General features: G+C 39.1%; 1 protein-coding gene and 1 long non-coding RNA gene across 5 annotated transcripts; one reads left to right on the top strand and one right to left on the bottom strand.

The window, feature by feature from the left end:
* Positions 1-1,491: 1,491 nt before the first annotated feature.
* Positions 1,492-12,961, bottom strand: LOC106891706. Of its 4 annotated transcripts, XR_001412768.1 has the most exons (9): positions 12,896-12,961; positions 11,028-11,126; positions 9,737-9,848; positions 9,108-9,189; positions 8,031-8,119; positions 6,333-6,445; positions 2,864-3,012; positions 2,279-2,393; positions 1,492-1,579 (listed from the first exon to the last, which is right to left on the bottom strand). It is a non-coding gene; the product is annotated as an uncharacterized LOC106891706 (long non-coding RNA). The 4 variants fall into 4 exon arrangements; XR_001412767.1 differs by lacking the exon at positions 9,108-9,189; XR_001412769.1 differs by lacking the exon at positions 9,108-9,189 and having other exon boundaries at positions 2,279-2,355.
* Positions 3,615-22,747, top strand: HPGD (hydroxyprostaglandin dehydrogenase 15-(NAD)). The gene is made up of 5 exons (XM_014948418.1): positions 3,615-3,695; positions 14,963-15,059; positions 18,941-19,017; positions 20,983-21,146; positions 21,845-22,747. The coding sequence occupies exons 2-5, from the start codon at positions 15,002-15,004 to the stop codon at positions 21,981-21,983; spliced, it is 438 nt and encodes a 145-aa protein (XP_014803904.1). The 5' UTR covers positions 3,615-3,695; positions 14,963-15,001; the 3' UTR covers positions 21,984-22,747.
* Positions 22,748-23,123: the final 376 nt, after the last annotated feature.

The following is a 23,123-nucleotide window of genomic DNA, read 5'->3' as shown; positions in this document are numbered from 1 at the left end:
GCCCCCTTCACCGCCCGCCACCCCTTGGGCTGGAGGGTCCCCGCAGCCCGGCCCCCCCTGCCCCCCCATCGCTCCCCACCACGGCGGCTCGGGAAGGGTTTTGGGGTCGGTTGGGAACCTGGAGCTGTGAAATGCAGCCTCCAGCCCCCCCCTTTGCACCCCCCTTTGCCAAAGCAAAGCCAAGGAAATCACTGCCGTGGAGTAGCGCGCCCGATAGCTCTGCACGAAAGCCTCTGCAGGAGATAATTGTTATTTTATGAGTAATAGACATACATATCTATATACACACTTTAAAGCAGGGACTTGCTTTTTATGAGGCTTCTCTCCAGACTCCAAGCTGCATTCTCTCCTCGCAGGAGTAATAAACTCTGCCCGGGGTTGCGGTGGTGCTCTCTCCCGGAGCGGAGAGCAGAAAAGGCAAAAAAAACCCAGCAAACTGGGTTAAAAGATGGGCTGATAACACTTCACACACAGTTTGCAGATGCAGGGAATGGCGAGGAGCTTCCCTCGCGCAGGATTTGCATTTGTGTTTTCACTCGGTGGAGTAAATCATGTTCCCTCCCCAGTTCTTAGAATATCATGTAATGCTGGTGTGCCCTTCACCGCATTTCCTAACAGGCACACCACTTCTGCAAAGTTTCATTATTAGAGAGATACACTCGTAGGTAGTGACTCAGATCCCTGATTTTGACATTACTTTTGTCCGTGCCCTTTCCCCGGATTTATTTGTGTCAGGCTGGGATGTCAACAGCAGTTTTAGTTCTGCTCCTACCCCCTAGGCTTCGCTGCCCGCATTAATGGTCACCAGTGTGGATTATGCCTAATTCCAAAGATTTACGTTGTCTGTCTGTAAGAGAGATGCCAGACTCTAAATTTGAGATCTGTTCTAATCAGCAAACAAAGTGGTTTTTTTTTATCAGCTTAGGTTGATTATTGACTATTTCTCCTCATGGGAGGAGTGAGGTAGGAAAAGCATCCTGCAGCATGCGTGTCACAAATCTGCAACCATGTCTTACAATCCTTTAGGGTTTCTGGGGTGATATTATTGGTTTTATTAGTTGGTTGTTGTTTTGTGGGGTTTTTTCCTATTTTTTTTAACTTGTAATTGCAAGCCCCCACTTAAATGCAGATTCATTTCACTCCTCGTGTTTAAAGCTCTTAGTGGATGTCTCAAGTCCCCGTAGCGGCTTTTTATCTTAAAGGTCATGTGCCTGAGTCAAGTTCCTCTTATTTTAACTTTAGCCCTTTCGGTATGAAACCAAGCCACGGTCCTGGGCCGAGGATCTGTAGGTACAAAAGGCTGATGTCTTGCCTGTGACCTGCTCCTGACCCCCAAAAATCTTCTATCTTGTCCTACTTCTGAGAACTCCCCATACATTTACGTCTGCTTTCCATGAATGTTTAGGAAGTTCACATATAACTGGTGTTGATACTTACTTTCCACTGGTTTTCTTCCTTCTCCTTTCAAACGGATCCTCCTCTTCATTTTTCTTTCTTCAACATTCCATACGATCATCTGCTTTTAATTTTCACGATTCCATAGGCACCCACTGGTGTGCAATGGAGGCACAGAATTACTCTACATTCAAAAAGGGAAGAACAAGGCAGTTTACACTGAAGCGTGGGTGACAACTTTCATTTGTGATGAGATTCTTCTTATTGTGGGTAGGGAATAGATGGGATTACTGTAGGCAGGTAAACATTTACCAGAAATATATTCCAAATCGGGTAGTCATTCTTTATTTTAACATAGATACGCAAGCAGCTTGAAAGCATTTGGCTCTTTTCTTGATGTGTAAACTAGAAAACTACAATTAGTCCAGACTGTGTGAATGTAATAAGCAAATAATTGGCAAAAGTACTAGCATCTGTGGTGGGTTTTGAAGGCAAAAGATTCTATTTAGAATGAGGTTGATGAAAGATGCTATTTTGGAGAAGGCTTAAAAGGGAATCAGAGTTTCCAAAATTTGAAAGCCGATTGAGGACCCAAACTGTGTTTATTTTACCCATTGAAACTAAGTTAAATAATCAGTTCTGCTCCTAATTAAGCCAAAGGGTTTCACTTGCCCTTGCTGAGGCAGGATGGGAAAGACGAGAAGTGACTGAAGAGTTAAATTGAGAAACCAGAGAATGAATTAGCAACAAACACGACAAAAGCCAAAAAGGCAGCCTGCCAAAAAATAGAGGCTTTAGCAATATTGAAATATTCTAGTACAGAATAAGAATATTAGAAAGATCTGTAAAATAAAGGCAGTTGGACAAACAAAACCTTTCCCACCTGCTGCCCAGCCCTTGTTCTGATGACAAGAGGACGACTGGGAAGGACCTGCAGAGCTCAGGAGAAGAAAAGGCCACCTGGTGCCAGAAAAAAACTCAGTAAATCCCTGCAACTGCTGCAAAAAAAATAAGGTCAATTTCTCAAAGCTGCTAAAGATCAGGTAATTAGGATCACTTTTTAGTGGTGTGGTTTCAGTAAGCCCTGCCAAGCACGATTTCAGTGTACCTGAAATACCCTAGGGTTTAAGTCAGTCATCAAATGATGTTTTTTAAAACAATATGGGGGGGAAGGATGTGTCTTGGTTTACATAATAATAAATATTTAGTGAGGAGGAACAATATTTGAAGTGGAAAAAAAATTGTCTTGGTTTACATAATAATAAATATTTAGAGAGGAGGAACAATATTTGAAGTGAAAAAAACCCCTCAAGCTGTATATATACATGTCAGATAACGTCTGCAGTCATGGAAAATCTTAGCCTGGAGTGAGCACCTGGAGGTCATCTCTCCGACCATCCTCCCATCCTACCCCAGATAAGTTTGCTCATTGCTACAACATCATCGTGCTTTTCCACACAGCTTTTACCTTAGCTCAGACACCGTCACCTGGGAGAACACAACGTCCTTGGGAAAGTTTCCCAGCTCTTTATTTTGACACTCTTTGGAAGGCAGGTCACTGTTTTCCTCAGCAGAAGGAAGGTGGGGTGAATTCGAGAAACAAATTGTTGAAGTTACCTGAAAAATAGGATATATGACAATTTATTCGTAAATGGATAAATTTAAACCGGAATCACGATGAATTATTTGTAGTTGACAGACTCGTGATAGTTATCTCACTGAATAAGATTGAGTTCTTAGGTTAAATTCAGACTCAACCAACTGTGCTCTGAACACATGAGGCTTTTATTTGTCCTGTAAAATAGATGGTGCCAAATCTTGAACTCACTGGCTATATCCACCTGTTACAAACCGAGCTATAAATGCTTAATTTATAGAATTAGGGTGCCAAACATCCTATCTAATATGAAACGTATGGGTGTTAAGAGCTTTCATTAGCTCCTGTTATCAGGCATTGTAAAACTGAAGGAAAAGGTGATGATGGTATCTTAACCCTTTCATTTTTCCTCAATATGTTTAATACTGGTGAATGGTCAGATAAAGCTTTTCATTGCGTGTTGCTCCTTAGTGGTTAAGAAAATAGCAAAGACATTTTGGTAGAGTAACCAAACATTGATTTATATGCATGCATTGCATTTTTATATCTTTCTTTCCGTAAGTTCTAACAAATTTCACCCTTGGTTGTTACCACAGGTGCTTTCAAAAAAGTAATCGAGCACTTTGGAAGGCTGGACATTGTGGTTAACAACGCTGGAGTGAACAATGAGAAGGACTGGGAAAGCACTATCCAAATTAACTTGGTAAGAATTCTCTTCTTTCATATGTACATACTTTTGTTTAACACTGGAATACGCCTAGAGGCCATCGTGCCAGGAATGGTTGGATTGGGAAGCACAGCTACTGGAGCAAAAACCATGTAACTACTGAGGTTCTAACAAATAAAGCTATAAAACCCAATGAAATTCCAGGAAGGTGGAACAATCATAGACTAGTTTGGGTTGGAAGGGACCTTAAAGCCTATCTGGTCCCACCCCTCTACCCTGGGCAGGGACACCTCCCACCAGACCAGGTTGCTCAAAGCCACGTTCAACCTGGCCTTGAACAGTACGGTGCCCAAAGCAGTAGAGCTGTCTCTACAGGAGAACAGTCTGTTTATTTGATTTATTTAGAACATTTTAGTTACTTGTGGGACTCAGCCTGTGCTACAGAGTAAGTTGCCATTTGTTGGTATTACAAGAAAACTCGTTCAACCAAGAGCTCCACATTTTCTCCACCAATGAAGCAGACATAGAACCTGAGCTCTTCACACAGGCCATGTCACCATCCTTGCCGATCGAAGCACATCACTTAAGAGTGCTTACTTGCTAAAACCCAGTACATTCAGTGAGCCTCTCAAATTTATTTTCAAACAGACTATTACCAGTCACAATATCCTAACTTAGAGTGACGTTCAAGCAAATTTTCAATGCCAAGAGCTTCAAACAGAAGGCATCAAGAAGCTCCATCTGCTATTTTTTTTCTCTTACTACCAGTGATGAGGCTGAAGCAGAGCAGAGGTGGGGCTGAACCACCTCAAGGAGCAGAAGAACTGGAATCCAAGTCTTACAAATCTATATGCTTAACTATCAAGATACTGCCCTTAAAAATAAAAATTTTAAAAAAAGGAAAATTTTCAAGTTTATAAATTATTGTATAGGTAAATTCACTATAAATGTCCTAATGACTTAATTCATAGTTGAAAGCTGGTGACTGGAATAAGAACATCTAAAGTGATGAAGCAGAGTAGAAGTACAGCCATGGGGCTTAAATCAAGGACACTCTAAGACCCAAATACCCTCATTTATCTTTTGATTTAGATATTCTTTCCCTCTCTAACCCTGAGTCAACCAACTACCTTATTTCCACAGGGCATTTCTAGCGAATTACTGTAATTTCCAAAAACCAAGATATAACATTTGGTACTTTTTGCTTTTTAACTATAACAATTGAAGAATAACTGCATTTAATATCTTATATTGGTTGGTTTCATAAAATATTTTTTGCTTTTGTAGACAAGGGAGCAAAATATGTGCATATTTAAAATGTCTTTATTTTGCCAACATCAGACATTTGAAGTATCCTTTGTATTATCCCGTCCTAATGACTTAATTCATAGTTGAAAGCTGGTGACTGGAATAAGAACATCTAAAGTGATGAAGCAGAGTAGAAGTACAGCCATGGGGCTTAAATCAAGGACACTCTAAGACCCAAATACCCTCATTTATCTTTTGATTTTGATATTATTTCCCTCTCTAACCCTGAGTCAACCAACTACCTTATTTCCACAGGGTATTTCTAGTGAGTTACTGTAATTTCCAAAAACCAAGATATAACATTTGGTACTTTTTGCTTTTTAACTATAACAATTGAAGAATAACTGCATTTAATATCTTATATTGGTTGGTTTCATAAAATATTTTTTGCTTTTGTAGACAAGGGAGCAAAATATGTGCATATTTAAAATGTCTTTATTTTGCCAACATCAGACATTTGAAGTATCCTTTGTATTATCCCTAAGAACAGGAATAACATCTAAGGACACACGTTTTGATACAAATTATGCACATATTTTCTACTTTTAAAAAGGGAAAAAAAAACCCCAACCTCTACATGCCAGTCTTCATCTTAATGATACCATTTCTATGTTGATAGCACAAATATTCCCTGCCCCAGTATAAAGTACAAAGTACAGAAGCAGAGCAGGGCAGCACAAGATAAATCAGAGCAAACACGTGTGGGGTGTGTTCTTTATGGCTAAAACACTCCACAGAACCGGTTGGTCTTCAGGAAAGCTTCTAAAGGAGTGTGAGGAAGTTCCCTGGTAGTACTGCTTGAGGAAGCATGAAGAACAGAACTGAAGAAGCAGGTTCCAAAAGTGGGGCTTAATTGGCTTAATTTAGAAGGAAAAAGGGGGAATAAAACACAGTTCCTACTTGTATCCATTAGAGTTTCCTGAGAGCGAGAGAAAGGACAGCTTGGTAAAGATGGGGGGAAAAGAGTATAAACAGCTAAAAAGAGATTTCTGTTGCAGCACCTCCCGCCATTTTACTATATTGTGTGCAAAAAAACCCCACCTTTTTTGTCACATCATTAACATTTCTATTAAATTTTTAAGTTAAGTATTCCAGCAATGCCATCCATTCCTCACTTCAAAACCCCAACACCGATAGCGTTGACTTGATCACTGCCAGCTTCATCAATGGCAGCTTCAACTGCTCGTACCCACACAAACGTACACTCTGGTTATTGTGGTATTTAAAACAATATCTTGGCAACCATTCAGCAATTCCATTTTAAATTAGATGACCCCTGTAGTTTCAACAGCCCGGGATGCGCACACACGCCCATGCACAGAAGGGCACAAGGACACAGCACGTATGTTCTTAGTGAGGTCCTACCTTCAGTCCTCCAGCATGACCAGACAGTTTCTTGCATTCAATTTCATGAGAATTTATGCCTGAGGAATCCAGAAATTTTATAATCTGACGTTTTTTTTCCCCTCTTCAAGTCCCTAAAGAAAGAAAAATGCCCACATCTTTATGAGCCTGGAACATAGTGTTAGTTCAACACCATTTGGGGTTCTAAGAAGCTTCCCTAATTTTATCTTGTCTTGGTGACATAGGCTTTTGGGAACCACAGTAATTATAATGGCCACTTAATTACAGTATCTCTTCTCTTTACAAATGCACTTAGCACATTTTACACTGGGACAATCCCAAAATTTATTTGGAGGTTCCTTTTTTGTGCTCGTATCAGAGGTTTCTGGAAACTGACAGTTAAGCGTAGCAGTACGGGCATCGATTATTCTTACATTTTAAATATTCCCTGAATCAAAAGTACAGAAGCACTTTGCATAATATTTTGACTCTCTTACTGTTTTCTTATGCCAACAAATTATTTTGTAGGTATATTTAAACCAAGTCCCCAAAGGAAATTAAATGACTCATGAATGTGACAGCAAAATCCCAGTTATCTCCTGTTTATGGGATGATTTTGCAGATCTTAACACATTATTCTGGCAAAACGGTAAATTGCAGGCCATAACATGGGCAAGCCAAAAAAAACCCAGTCATATGGGATCCATTATCTAAGTGTTGCCCAGAGAGAAGCAGAACTCAAATACACATGTGGAATTTGTTCAGGTGCATGACAGTCTCATCCTTCGTTACTGGGCAAAATGTGGCAGTACCCAAGGATGCCAAGTTTTTGCATTTTTCATGGGTTTGCATAGTTTATCTCCATAAATGACAAAGGTAACAAGTTTCTGTGAATTTAGGAAAGTCCTTTTCTTAATGAAGTCTGCCTAAGTTGGGATTTCTCCCTGCAAAAGACTTAGGTTGGTACCACAGAGCAGGGAATGCAATGCTGTGTATCTACATGTGGCCCCAAACGTAGCCTATGGTGACATAAAGGTTCCAGCAGCTCACAAACCTTCCAAAACCAATTCATTTGCTCATCTGTAAGGAACTAATCCTCAAAAGGCCAATTAACATCCCGGCAGAAACCAGAAGGGTAACTAGGCAAGCTTCAGAAGTGACTAATTTCATTTATTTTGGGGAAAAAGACTTCATGGTCATCACAAGGTCAATTGTGCAAGCCATAAAAGGGACCCCTTAGGAGAACACTGCAACCTTCTTCTAGTCCATCCGCATTGCTCTCCTTTCCCAGTGGAACAGGAGAAATGTCAAGGGCCAAACTTTCCTCCCAAAATAACATGACCAGGACACACAGCTGGATTCAGCAGGTGGGAATTGCCACCAGGACTCCCAGTACAGACAGGGGCCAGGACTGTGTCCTAATGCTACCAACACAGAACCAAACAGTGGGATCTGTAGAAGACAAAATTATATAGGTAAAGAGTTCACCAAACTTGCAGTCCAGGCAACCAGACATGGAGTAACTCTGTTGTTCAGTGGCTTATTTGATGTCAGGAGGAGGACTAAGTCCCTAGGGAGAGATGTGGCCACCAAAAAGTGACGAGTACCACTTTACCTTGCAACCAGTGGCACGAGGGTCAATCCGCCAAGTGCATAAAGAAGCCTCTAAATAGAATTATTTTTATTGTCCATCTTACATGAGGAAGAACACAGACTTACCTTAACTGCACAGTCAATCAAGCTGCCATTGATCAAAGTTGATGAACTTCCCAGCTCACAGTTTTAACATATGTTTACAGTAACCAATGCTGAAATACAATGAAAAGCAAATTTCTTTGAACTTAGAACTCCTTAAGCCCAGCTACTTGAAGGGCAACATTACTCTTGTGTCCTTCAGGAATGTCTGGGGCAGAGAAGTAAAGAAAACTGCACAATAAAAAAGCTTAACCCCAGTATTTCAGTCCCACATTGTACAAAAGCTGCTGATTTCAAGCAAATGATCAAATCCTACTGCATATTTCCTTCTCCTTTCTCCTCTCCCTCCCTGGGCTGCTTGTCTTCCACAGTTTGAGCTGGAAATTCAAACTCAAGAGCCTGCAATTTCATTTTATATAGCAAGGAAACTATTCCTCTACACAGGAATGCCAAGGGACTTGTGCGCTTGCTACAACCTGTTTGCTTCCTACAAAATCTACATTAAAGGCAAAATCAGTCCCACCTCCCCGTCCAGCAGCAAAAAGCTAAATTTTTCCATGAATATCACGAGCAGCACTTAGTCTCAGACTTCTGAAGCTCGTCTTATGCAGCTTGTGAAGCACTTTGCAACGTTTCCTTATAGATAACCATCGATTTACAACATCGCGGCATGAAAGTCAAATGATCTTGGGTCAAATTCCAGCCCTGTGCTGACCTGCTCTGTGAAACCACAAGCCAATGGCTCCTCATTTGTTTTTCGCTCGGTAGTCCAGGCTCTCGAATAGATTTAGCTCAAAAACCTATATATAATGTTGGGACTGATTCTTAATTACCATTTTCTTCTCTCAAATCAATTCATATTGCCTTATCACCTTGATAACAAGTCATCCTCAGCACTGAAATAACGCAGATAGAGTTATATAGTTTCTCAGCATAAAATAATTAGCATGCATAAGGAGACAGCAGAATTATCAAGCACGAGGTAGCCTATTTCTTAGTAAACAGGCATAAAAAAATTACGTCAGTTGGAAAACCTGCCTTGAAACACTAGGGAAAAAAAGCACTCTCTACTAAATTACTTTCAAAGCAGTTGTCACTTACAAAGGATGATGATAAATGACGTTCTGGGCACCATCACTGAAGGATGCTTTCTTGTTTTTGGTTTTTTTTTTAATAGATCAAGCTAAAATTAAACACAGAGTATGGAAATGGGCTTACAGGTGTAATGGTGGGGTACAAGAACATTGTACTGGCTAACGTGGGTTCCTAACACTGGAAAAATATTAAATAAGTCTCTATTGAAGACTCGGAGTCTCATTAGGATCAGAGTTTTAAGATATGGTCTCTTTTAGAACAATACAATTAAAACTGTACAGCCATGGGACACACAGAGATGTCAAGAATCACAGATTTTGTAAGATTCTTTCTGATTTTGACAGTGATACCTAAATTGCCATTTAACAGTTTGCTAAGTGGAATCATACAATTGTCTGGGTTGGAAGGGACCTTTCAGATCATTGAGTCCGACCATCAGCTGATTACTGAGATGGTACTTCCAAAAGCAACTGTAAATGTTTGAGTATTTGCAGAATTATTTTTTGAAGTTTATCACAGTAGCAGATATTAAGTTTGGGGTGTATTACTGTGTGGTGCTTCAGAACCTCTGATCTCCTCTAATTTAAAACCTGTAATTTATGGAAGCCAATACCAGGAGATGTTCCCACACTCACCCTCATAACTTCATCGGAAAGAATCCTAAATTTTCTGCCGGCAGTTGAGTAAAGTTTCCTCTCTCAGACCTGCAGAGCTCAGCGATGGTCCATCATTATGTGCTACAATACACTGTATTTTGGTAAGAAAACAAACAGCAGTATCACTAAGATGACAGGAGGACAACCCTTTAGATTATTTTTTGACTTTGAATGACACTAGTTTTCAGTGGCTGGGAGCAAAAAAAAAAAATCTAAGTAAGAGTCAGCTGTCCCAGTTTTCACTTTACCTGCATTTAATCACAAATTTGACAACTTTCCTACTCTTGGTTCTTGCCATGTTTATGGACAATATCCGTGTGGCTAATGGAACTGTAACAAAAGGAACTGTAAATAATTCAGCTGTAAGATGCAACACTCTTTGTTGTACAAAGTTAAGTCTCGCAGCACATTTTCATCTTCAAACAAGTTAGACTTTTTTTTTTTCTTAAAATTGGCGATTTTAAATGGTAACTTTCCCAAAATTTCTATTTGTAATGGACAAAATATGAACTATTGCTGGATAGGAGTGTGGGATAAAAGTATTATTCTTATAAGTGTGTGTGGAAATCTACAGGATCTGAAGATCCTTCAGTTAATTGAAAGGCAAACTGCAGATATCTTTCGTCACATCCCAAATCCAGGAAATGGGGCTACACAAACTGCATCATTCTTTGCCAGTTTTACTTTCCCTTGTGGCTTTCAGGGTATAAGGAACTAATGGCTGATAAGCTTTTTTCTGGAATTCAGATGAAGTATTCTGATGTCAACACATACGAAGCCAAAGTTTTACATGAGAGGAATTTATGAGGCTGCAATTTATGCACTTGCAAAGATGGATTTCATTACAAACCCCAAAAGAAATATGTTATTTTTCTTTAGAAAACTATTTTTTCTTTGGAAAATCTCGTTCCCGTTTGAGTGTTTAGCACCCAGACAGGATGGTCAGCTTCATTTTGGGCTGGAAAGTGGCACTACGGCTTCTGAGCACACGTTGTAGGAGTTCCCTTCTGCAGGAAGTTCTTCCTTGGAGAACTGTTGAGAGGAGAACTCTGGCAGGAGAATGGGAGATCTACCACACAACCTTCAGCTGAAGTGCAATCCGTTGAGCGGGCAGACAACTGGGGTTTTCTCTATATTTAGTTCAGAATTTACCTCCAGAATAATTCTTTGTGTGACCTGCCCAAACCTCAGAAATAACCACATCGCCCAAGATCACCCACACTTGACGAGAAGGTTTTTGCAAGGATAAGAGCAGCTGTAAGGGCAATACCTGAATAAAAGTCTGCCTTAATTCTGAAGACAACCTCTCACAATACCTACGAAAGGAGAAGGCTTCCCTGCCCTTGAAGAAACGCCGAGTTAACGAAGTCTGAGGAAAAAAAGGAGCAGTATAGTGATTTTGAGAGAAGAGTCAAGCTACTCACTTTTTCCTTGTCCTCTAATTGTGGTTTGGCCAAAGACTCCTCTAGCTCTGTTTTCTCCTCCAATGAGAAGGCTGGAGGAACAGAAAAATCCTCAAGGAGTCCCAAGCTACTTCCTTCTCAGGATTATTTATTCCCTCTAATCGTCCCAAGTGGAAATCTCTGTTTTCTGTTGGGCAGGTTGAGCCACTGCTCCAGGGTATGGCAGGACCCGAACCTGCTCTCCCAGGCAGCATTAACCCCATCCTCCCTAAAACCTCCTGTAGACAGCCTAGCATATAATACGTTAATTACTATTGTTATAATTAATAATAAATTATAATATTAATATTATATATTAAAAAAACACCACCCATGCTTAAGTCCAAGTCACTTGAGCTGCCAATGAGTTCATATTCAGAATAAGGACCCCTCACAGCAGCACTACTGGGCATTAACCATCTTCTTTTTCAATAAATCCTTTAAAATTTACTCATGGCAATCAATGTTAAACAGCACTCGACTACGTTTATAACGGCTCTGAAACTTTCCGGGACTTGCAAGAGAAATCTGATTTAGTCTGGTGTTTTACAAGCCACTGAAGACACTTCTTTGGAAAGTTTCTGTTAAAACATTCAATCAATAACATTCTTTTGATATTAATCAAAAAATTTTTTAAAGTACTTAAAACGAAAATTTCCAGGGGAAAAACAACCAAAAAAAGCTTTTTACGGGAATTTTTGGTTTAAGAAAAGTTTGGAATGTTATTTCAGAATTTTGAACTATTCATCTTTTGTGTTTTTCTTTTTTTTTTTTTTTTACATTATTCCAGAAAATTGGTACACTGAAAATATAACGACATTGAAAACATCACATAAAACGTTGCAATTATAGAAATTGAAAAAAAGCTGATTCTTTATCAAAATTCCAAAGCAAACTTGGTAATGAGGTCTCAGGTTGTTTTATCTCTGTCAATGGGCAGCTTAACCTCACGTTTCTTGGGCAAAAAACAAGGAATATTAACAAAGCAGGAGATGCAACACCCTCCCAAATTTGGGTCCTCTGAAAACCCGTAAATGCGAAGAGCAACTGAACTGAACTTGAATTAGGACCTTTACTTTCTGTTTTATACCACGTATGTCTGAAACTATCAGCTAATAAAAATGAAACGTAATACATGTCTTCAAATTATTTCAATTTTGCTTTGGGAATTTAGATAACGGTAGACAAATACTTAATGTTCTAATTTTAAAAGCTTTTCCTTTCCAGTACACCCAGCCACTATCCAGTAGGTTTTAGTCATATACAGATTTATTTTTTTTTAAACTGTGGTTTTTTATTAGTTTGGGAGATTTCCTTCTCCATGATTCACCATTCTGTAGAATTGGTCAAAACTCTCAGTGAAATAATTGTGCGCAGATGTGAACATAGTTGTAGGGCCACTTCATCTTTTGAACATCTTCATTTGGGTCAAATAAATAGCAATAAATGGTCATAAAAAACATTTTTAAATTGAAATAATATTTCCAGAAAAATGAAACTCAATACACTTGTTCATTTTAAGTAGAAATTGTAAACCAAATGGGAACTGATTATGGTGAGATCTAACAAAATTAGTAAGGAATTACGAAACTCATCACGGATGCAGGAATATTGCAACATTTCACTAAAATTAGTATCTTCCACTGTCTGCTGCCTTTCTATTATCGCTTCTAAAGTCTCTGCTGAAGTGACTTACTTTCTGGGAAATTCCACTTGATTCATGCTGGAGACCAATAACCCCAGGCCTGGCATTTCTTTAGGCATCTCATGGTTTAAAAGTCTGAAATTGGGCGAGATGAATCCCAGCAGAAGTTCTGGCTGCAGGAGGGTTCAAAAAACAGATCTTAAGGAATCGAGATAACACAGGTCTTAGTAAAATATTCTTCCTCAAAGATCTTTTAAAAAACATTTTAAAAATCACGTGCTGCAGATTAATATTAGACTAAATCCACGTTTCACACCTCTCTGAATTTTGAGAGGACAATTATATTGAGAGGACAATATAAAAGATGATTTATATTTGTCTTTTTGGGTTAATCTTCTTTTGAGAGGAATGGTAGTCAGAAAAGAATACATATTTTTAATGTTCTGGGACCAGAAATGTAAGTTATAACTTAATCCTAAGAAGAAATCTCATGCCTTGAGCCAACGGAGTCACAAATGTTAGTATTTGATTCCGTCTGTACATTTTTTATAACACAGTTTGTCTCAGTAAAAATGCTGGGAATCGGATCAGTTCATCCACCACTTGTATCCTCAGATAAAGCGTGTGTTTCATCAACAAATTATTTCTGTACTCTCTATTTCATTTCCTTCACAGCATTTCTTTCACATTGTAACATTTTAGTTCAAATATTGGTCTCCTAATAAGACCAATAATTAAGCTGCTGTTATTTCTACACAATGCAATTGCGCTTCTGAAGCTCTTGAGCTGCATTACTGTGGAATGTATCAAAATATAAATAAGATCACTGGTAAAGCAGTACAGATTCTAGGCACCATGATTAAAGCACGATTCGGTTTTTAGGAGCACAAAAGAAACCCAAGCTGCTGTTATTTCTACACAATGCAATTGCGCTTCTGAAGCTCTTGAGCTGCATTACTGTGGAATGTATTAAAATATAAATAAGATCACTGGTAAAGCAGTACAGATTCTAGGCACCATGATTAAAGCACGATTCGGTTTTTAGGAGCACAAAAGAAACATATTTTGACTATAATAATCCCTTTCCCCCCTGTATCAGACGTCTGTGATCAGAGGAACCTACCTCGGCCTAGAATACATGAGAAAAGGAAACGGAGGCGACGGAGGAGTGATCATTAACATCTCATCTTTGGCAGGTAAGAATATTTCCTGTATAAACATTTCCTACGCACTGGTTTGTTTCTGAAATAAATGAATCGTACCAATCAGTCACACCTTTCCCTCTTTCTTACACCTTTTCCCTGTTTATTCCCATTTTGAGCTGGTTTTCGTCATAGCAACCTAAGTAGTATCAAAGGGCCATGACTTTCATTTCCTTTTTAAACTCAGTTCAATGAAAAATTCAGTAATTTTCCCAACCTGTCAGTCTCATATTTAACAATCTTGCACATGATATTTGTTCCCTCTTCCTACTGCCTGGGAAAAATAATACATTGTGTTGGTTTACGCTCGGGTTGTTAGTGTTTTCCTTGGTATCCATGAGGAATACCAAATGGCAGTAATTTTATTCTGGGGTGTTCCTGTGCATTTTAGCAATGAAAGCAGTAAAAGGGTTCACCAGCACAGGTCAAAAATTAAACTTTCCACAGCAGGGCTGATGCCCCAGCAGCACTTGGGAAAGGGCAGGGGCAGGAAGTAGCCTGAGTCCATTTCCAACCAGCTCCAAGTGAGCACAAAATAATTCTGATTTTCAGACCTAACAGCTTGGCTTTTTTCAGTTTGGTAAGAGCTCAAAAGTGCCATTTTAATTATTTTCAACAAATTATTTCTGTACTCTCTATTTCATTTCCTTCACAGCATTTCTTTCACATTGTAACATTTTAGTTCAAATATTGGTCTCCTAATAAGACCAATAATTAAGCTGCTGTTATTTCTACACAATGCAATTGCGCTTCTGAAGCTCTTGAGCTGCATTACTGTGGAATGTATTAAAATATAAATAAGATCACTGGTAAAGCAGTACAGGCTCTAGGCACCATGATTAAAGCAAGATTCAGCTTTTAGGAGCACAAAAGAAACATATTTTGACTATAATAATCCCTTTCCCCCCTGTATCAGACGTCTGTGATCAGAGGAACCTACCTCGGCCTAGAATACATGAGAAAAGGAAACGGAGGCGATGGAGGAGTGATCATTAACATCTCATCTTTGGCAGGTAAGAATATTTCCTGTATAAACATTTCCTACGCACTGGTTTGTTTCTGAAATAAATGAATCGTACCAATCAGTCACACCTTTCCCTCTTTCTTACACCTTTTCCCTGTTTATTCCCATTTTGAGCTGGTTTTCGTCATAGCAACCTAAGTAGTGTCAAAGGGCCATGACTTTTATTTCCTTTTTAAACTCAGTTCAATGAAAAATTCAGTAATTTTCCCAACCTATCAGTCTCATATTTAATAATCTAGCGCACAATGTTTGTTCTCTCTTGCTACTGCCTGGGAAAAATAATACATTACATTGGTTTACTCTCGGGTTGTTAGTGTTTTCCTTGGTATCCATGAGGAATACCAAATGGCAGAAATTTTATTCTGGGGTATTCTTGTGCATTTTAGCAATGAAAGCAGTAAAAGGGTTCACCAGCACAGGTCAAAAATTAAACTTTCCACAGCAGGGCTGATGCCCCAGCAGCACTTGGGAAAGGGCAGGGGCAGGAAGTAGCCTGAGTCCATTTCCAACCAGCTCCAAGTGAGCACAAAATAATTCTGATTTTCAGACCTAACAGCTTGGCTTTTTTCAGTTTGGTAAGAGCTCAAAAGTGCCATTTTAATTATTTTATCAAAATTTGCATTTATTTACTTACTTTTTTGTAACATGAACGTTGTGCCGTAATGATTGCGGGAACCTGTCAAAAACAGTGTCTTTTTCTGCTTTGTTTATTTTTCCCGAGCTTGTATTTAGCAATTGTCACCAAGGTCAGCAGGGAGAACACGTTAGAAAAGCTGACATGCGCTAATTTTTACTGTTTATTTATTTACTACTCTTTGTGACACTCATTCTCCTCTCCAGTCTGAAGGTCCAAGTCCTGCAGTTTATTCCATATATAAAAGGCAAACTGCCACTGGCCTGTTTCCCATTCCCTCCCAGTGTTTTCTTTTCGGAGCGAGCTCCTGTTGATCATTAAACTCTCGAGTGGTTTTGATCCCCCCTGTCCAAGTTCTCTAACAGATTTTATCACCAGACACGCTCTACAGGCAGCAAATACTCTGGTGTCCTGCTGAGCAGCCACAAGAGTTATATTTAGTGCTTTTGTGACATTCAATAATATTTGCTTTACCCACTAATTAGTCTCTCGTTCTTCGCCGTGGGATTTTTGCCAATGACCTGAACTCGGGTCGGCATCGGGCCCGACTGTTTTATATTTCCAAGCACCCACAGAAGGACTTGAACGCTTCCTGTGAAGTGGATGCTCCAAGTGCTCATTCAGTTGGGTGAAAGCCAGCATGTCCACCCTTTCCAGTATCAAATCTTCCCTCTTTAGTGTCTCCAGGAGACAGGACTAAGCGAAAAAGGGAGAGAAAGACGGAAGGACAAGCAGCACGTACCCAACTCCCAACCCGCTGCATCGCGAAGCCATACAGCTTTCTGAATTTTAAGGGATTTGTGCATTCATCTCAAGAGGAAGCAATGCTGCCAAGCAACTGAGAGAGTGGGAAATGTGTTTTGCTGCCAGCTTGCCCCATAAAAGATAAGGCTAATGGCTGCAGGTTTTGGCACTGTAATAAGCTTCATTCCAAATTTAAAGAGCAAATTATTCTAAAATTTCTTCTGTAGGAAGCTACCTACAATAATTTTAACAGAATAGTTGCAAGCAACAGAAAAAGCACACAAAACTAAATTTAACTCCTGACATCATTTAGATAATTAAATTTAGCAATATGAAATTTGGCTCTTACCCTTTGGTGGCTGGTACCTACACACTTTTATTAAGCAAAGGGGGGAAAGGGAATTCATGTGTGTGCCTGTGCTTTTGCTTTGATAACCTCCAGACTTTCAAGGTGGTACTCTGTGAAACTGAATTTCTATCTGTCTGGATTCCTTTGTTTATTTCTTGACCTCGTTTCTCTTCCCTTTCACGTAACAATAAATTTGTCTTACTATGTTGAAAAAAAAAAATAGCATAAAATTCCTCCTCTGTGTTTTCCAGTTATTTTCTCTTTTGTATGTCTGTGAGCTGCAGCCTCATTGGGATTGGTTTTTTTCCTTTAAAACAAGTAAAACTGCTAGGAGATATTTAAAAAATAGTACCATAATATTTCTGTTGTGCTCATATTCCTCTATTTCCAATTATTTAAAGAACGGTGATGATCATCAAGTCACCAAACAGAGAGTGTTAAGGAATATTGTGATCACAACCCAGAGGGGAGAAGAAAAAACCCATTTTCCATAAAGCACATGGAGCTGAAGCATCACACGTTAATCCCAGCTAAACAGATAAATACAAGTTTAAGGGAACAACCAGCCACGAGGTGAAATTCTTCATTTCCCACCACTGAACAGTGTTGCTTTCACCGGATCACCAATGTAGAGCTTAAACCAAGATAACACCTTGAAGCTCTCAGGGGCATAATTAGAGCTTTGTGCCGTTTTAGAAAGTTCTTCCCTTCAGACCCAACGGCTTCAGGAGCAAAGAGCCCAGGCAGGTCTCCAACACACAGAATTTTTGTGCCAAATCCATCCTTAAAGCTGGGTAGCAGATTCCTCACCTCCACTGAGATAAGTCACACCTTTTCTTGGTTCTATCACATAAAGAATGAAAAAATGTATCTGAGCCATTAATTGGGATGACTTCCATTAGAATCAAACACTAAGGCATCAAAACCAGTACCCAGTTTTACAATATCATATTCAGGAGCACAGAGGAATTTTATCCCCTCGTTCAGGACAGGCTGTGGTTTCTATTCCCAAGACCCAAGCGTTCAGGTGGAAGCACAGCCTCCACGTGGCCTTCCCACAGTGGAAATTGTTGGCACACCAGGCAGAAACTTCTACGCACTCGTGGTCTCTCATCTCTTCTCAACCAGCATTTTGCCACCAAACTCAGTCTTAGTAGAATTAAGTTCTTAATTTTCCTCAAAAACCTCTGTTCTCTCTCCTTTTTCTACTATGAATAATGATTTTATGCTCTCTCACCGTAAATATCCAGTGTTGGCACCCATTTTTCATTTCACCTCTGCTTTTCCCTACAGAGGGTAGCAATGATATTATAATCATTATTATAATTATAAAGGATGGTTACTTCTTTCCTGTTCCCTTCTAAAAATCTTCATCCCAGCTTCTCATTCCAGAACAGGAGCCACTCTAGGAGGTACCAAACCATAAAATCATTTTCAGCCAACCTCATTCAATCTAGAAAATGCTTAAAAAAAGCTTTGCTGTCCACACCTCTGCTTCCATTTCCAAATAAATACCAAATAAACTCACAGTAAGACCATTGCACAGGTGGAGGGCTGGGCTTAGGGCAGCTGTGCAGGCCACATAAACAAGGGATTGAAGTCAGACATTATATTTATATTTACATTTTGATGTGTTACAAAGATGATACTAAAGCAGATACAGTAGTCAAAACAGACTTGGTTATTTCCCTTACCTTTTCCCCACGCTGTGTCCCTGAAATCACTGCAAATGACTGCAGGTGCCCAGTTTACCCAGTAGTAATGTCAGCAATCAAAGCTTATCTAAAACACTTTCTATATTTTATGCACTTTAAGTGCTTTACAGACTCATAGAAGGCGGCTCAAAAATCTCATCCTGGAGTGCTTTTTCCAGTCACACTTCATAGATACAACTTTTCCTCTTAAAGTTATACTTTTTTATCACTCTTCTCTTGCCTCCTCATGTGTTTATCAGTCTGGTATCTTTTCCCACCCTACCACCAGTTACAAAATAATTTGAAAATTTTCACTCATCTATTTTGTTGCATCTCTTTAAATTCCTCACTTATTTTTTTTAACATTATAGAACCTGTGTGTGTTTAAGGTAATCATAAATAGGAGTACCTGATGTCTTTATTCAGCTACCTTTTTATTTCTTTTCCAGGCCTCATGCCGGCTGCGTTCCAGCCCGTGTACTGTGCTACAAAGCACGGTGTCATCGGATTCACACGCTCCATAGCAGTAAGTATGTGTTTTTGGAAAACAGGATCAGCAGCTCCTTGGGATCACGCTCAGTTTTCTGTGTTCCCTCACTTTTGTCACACGACTGGGATGTATTTTCTTAAAGAAAGCAGAGTGTCCGAAGCAGTCATCGGATTCACACGCTCCATAGCAGTAAGTATGTGTTTTTGGAAAACAGGATCAGCAGCTCCTTGGGATCACGCTCAGTTTTCTGTGTTCCCTCACTTTTGTCACACGACTGGGATGTATTTTCTTAAAGAAAGCAGAGTGTCTGAAGCAGTCGGAAGCCTCCTTCCCCAAAAGCTGGAATAATTCAGACGTGTGTGTTTTGAAAAAGTCGGAAGCCTCCTTCCCCAAAAGCTGGAAAAATTCAGACATGTGTGTGTTTTGAAAGAAACTTTTGTTTTGAAAATATTTTTCATAACTCCATCCCGGTCATTTAACATATTGCTTTCCTTATTTGTAAGTAAGTCGGGTTGATGACTTTTTCTAATGATCAATAGGCACTAAATTCTACAAAAACTGACTTGAACACATAAATGTTTATCATTATTTGCTGTTACCAACTCTCAATACACTGAAAATGCAAAATGATGTGTCCAGGATAGGAGGTGTTAGCTGTTATATGACCACAGAGTAAGTCTTAGCCTCTGAATCCAAAACTTTCTCGTTAAAATGAACAAGCAGTAAAGGTAAAATAACTTGGAGGGAGCAGATATGATCCTTTGGATAGTTTGTGCATATTTTACCTCCCAACTCTCCACTCATATAACTTCTTTATTGGATTGACCTAAATAGATTAGTGCGGATAAGGGTCATGTATAACACACAAGCCATGGCATCAACCTGAAACTTGGGTTTCCATTTTTGTTTTCTCATGATAACACGAACATCACCAAGTTCAAAAAAAGAGGGTCTTCTAGAAAATTAGAAGAAATGCTGTCTCTATGGAATATGAAAATGGCAAGGAGAAAAAAGAATAACAAACAATGATTCTCTGTACTTACCAGGAAAGGCAGGATGTTGGACAGGTAGGACACAAAACGTGTAGGACTTCAGTTTCTGTTCTTCTCCAGACTAAAGGGCAGGTGACCATCTCAGGAAAAGGACATGTACATAATACCAAAAAGGATACCTGTTAAATGTTAAAATAAACAGAATTGGGCATTGAACAATTATGGTTATTCTTGGCTGTATCGTGTATAGTTCCTAAGTTCTGGGCCATGGCTAAGGAGGTCCATCCAGTGCTCACCATGGGCCTGGATGCATTGGGAGTAACCACAAATGAAGGGTCCCACCATTCCCAGAGCAGTTTGCGCTGTCATCATCTTCCTGAACTGCATCCTGAAACACTTCTGCCCCTTTCCTGGAGTTCAGAGGGGCTTTTCCTGCAGAGATGCTTGGTGGAGAATTCATCCCTTGGCAGGGACAATAGAGCAGCTGGAAAAGTTTAGCACTACGGTTGTAGGGGTAGAGACCAAATCCCATTTCTGTTGACGTGAGGGAGGTAAATACAATCTTAGAGTTAAATCTTGATTTGATTTCAGACAGTTTTCTTTTAATGAGAAAGTTCTTACAAGATTGGAAGCACATGGGAGATATTTTTTATTTGGTTTTGCTTATGAGAGTGATATCATCCCCCTAGAACACTGCTAAGGACGTGCCAAGAGCACTAATAACAAAAATATTAGAAAAAAACAGCTGCGTGGAAAGAAGAGTGTTGATTTCTTGTGGAATTGTTCTCCCAGCAACGCAGATGTTATTTTTCTAGTAATCTAGTACCATTACTAGAGAAAACGTGCCTCAGACTTAGCTGTTGAAACCAAACAATCAGTAGTAACAAAATCTGCTTACTGGGCAGGGCTGGAAAGCGCTTAGTGGTAAATCTCATTCCGTGAGAAGTCATTCACACGGTGCTATGTTGAAGTGTTGGTGACAAATGCCATAACTTCTTCTCTTTTCCAGTTAGCAGCAAGTATGGAAAACTACGGCGTGAGGCTCAACACAATTTGCCCAGGATTCGTCAACACGCCCATTCTGCAGTCGATAGACAAGGAGGAGAACATGGGACAATATTTTTCGTATAAGGACGAGATCAAAAATATGATGCAGTTCTACGGCGTGATGGAGTAAGTCAGATAGGAGGTTGTTCTTTATTAATGAAAAAGAAGCACACACAATAGTGCTTTCAGCAAAATTAACATAAAAGGGAAACACTGCCCAAGATAAAGGTCTACCAAATGTGTTATCCTATAGACAAGGAACAAATGGCTGCTATTTAAGGCTGTTTTAAGATTATCACCTACATAGTGATATTTCCCTTCATGTGTTCCCATTTCCCAGCAAAGTGCAGATGAATTTTCCAAGTATCAAGTTTTTAATAGCCCTTGGTGTTCTTTCGTAAGTGTGTTCAAACAAACTTGTTGCAAGATGCACGGTATATCGTTTATATTGAATTTTCATGAAGTTGCAAGTGATCCAAGATGGAAATCAGCCCAAGAACTGACAAAATTGGACTAAGTTGATAAGATGATGGTGGATGAGCTCAAGAAGTCCCCTACCTCGTTAAGGGATTGCAAATAAAGGCCAAAAAACCCTGATGATTTGTAAAGTTGCTGCTTGAACGTTGTACGACCTGATCAAGCAGACTGAATTTCTCCCCAGAAACACTCAGAGGTGGTAACCTCTGCTTCTCTTGAAAACAAATTTCTTCAAATATTTAATTTTCAGGGTATAGAGACTTACACTGAGTTGCTTTGCTTCTCCTTTTCCCACGTTCTGTTACATCATTGTTCGGAAATAACAACTTTTCTTCTTTTTTTTCCAGCCCATCCAGAATTGCTGAGGGACTGATAACAATCATTGAAGACGACACTCTAAACGGAGAAGTGATGAAGATTACAGCATCCCAAGGGATTCATTTTCAAGAATACAGCCAAACACCTTTTACATCATCAAAGAGATAAAAAATTGTTTTACACTAATTATTTTTGGCTTTTTTTAAATATAAAAAATTTTTTTAAATTGCAAATTTTTGGAAAAAAAAAGGTTAGTGTTGTGTCTGGAGCAGTGTTCAAACATTTGCACCGTAATAACAAAGAGATGGAGAAGAAAATCTGGTGTGGGAAAACGTTACCATCCTATTTTGATTCTATAAGTGCCAATAATAGAATTTATTCTGTAGAATAAACACACTGCTCTGAAGATTTTTGATTCTGCAGCAGCTGGGGCCAGTTTTTTCCTTCTGGTAGTTCTGATCTACCTACTCCAGGCGTATTTTGGTGGACCTGACTTACTTTTTATCATTCTTTTCACTGTTGTAACCGTCTGAGTATTTAAATCTCGAATTCCTCAGGCCGGGAATTTGGGTCAGGAATCCAGAAGACAAATATACCTATAAGGAGTTAGGAAATTATATTTTCTTAAGAAATGTAAAATAGAGCCAAAAGAAAAATTCTCTCTCCTTGCTTATATGTGCAACTAAATACGTTGCATATCACACAAGGAAGTACAGATTTTTATCTTCTTGGATTTTAGCTATTTATAAAATAGTTCTGAAATATTTTTGTTTTCTTTTATAGATTTATATATTTGAATTTTCTCTCTCTGTACATACAAGGATAAATACTTGGCATTGATTGAAATGTCTATTACTCATTAAATCTCATTTTCTAAACCTTTCAATCTAATTTCTTGCCTTGATTGATTAAAACCTCAGTTAAATCCTGAATAATCTGTTTTTTTCGTGTTTCATACATGTCCATTTTGGTATCATAGTACATATTATTAGAGGGAATGTGTCACATAGTGGAAATGAAAATAAAAATGAGCTTCCTACCTCCAGAGCTTCTGGGACCTTCTGAATCCAGGTCAATCCCCAGCTACATTTGTGAAGCAAACCCTTGTGCTCCATAGGTTGCTTGCTGACAAAAATCCATTTTTACATGGTAATTTATTTAGGCTCATAGCATGAGTTGACTTAATAACTGCTGGGAAAGCTGGGAAAAGTTAATATTTTACCCTCCTCAGGAGCACTGACTTTAATTTCACTAATATAAGCATTATTTTTTTCAGTGTTGTAGCTGGAAGAGTGGAAAGGAGGAGGG

The sequence above is a fragment of the Calidris pugnax genome, unplaced genomic scaffold (genome assembly GCF_001431845.1).
Source record: "Calidris pugnax isolate Ruff unplaced genomic scaffold, ASM143184v1 scaffold172, whole genome shotgun sequence".
NCBI lineage: Eukaryota > Metazoa > Chordata > Aves > Charadriiformes > Scolopacidae > Calidris > Calidris pugnax.
Note: the sequence above shows the minus strand (reverse complement) of the source record. Positions and strands in the feature narration are given on the sequence as shown.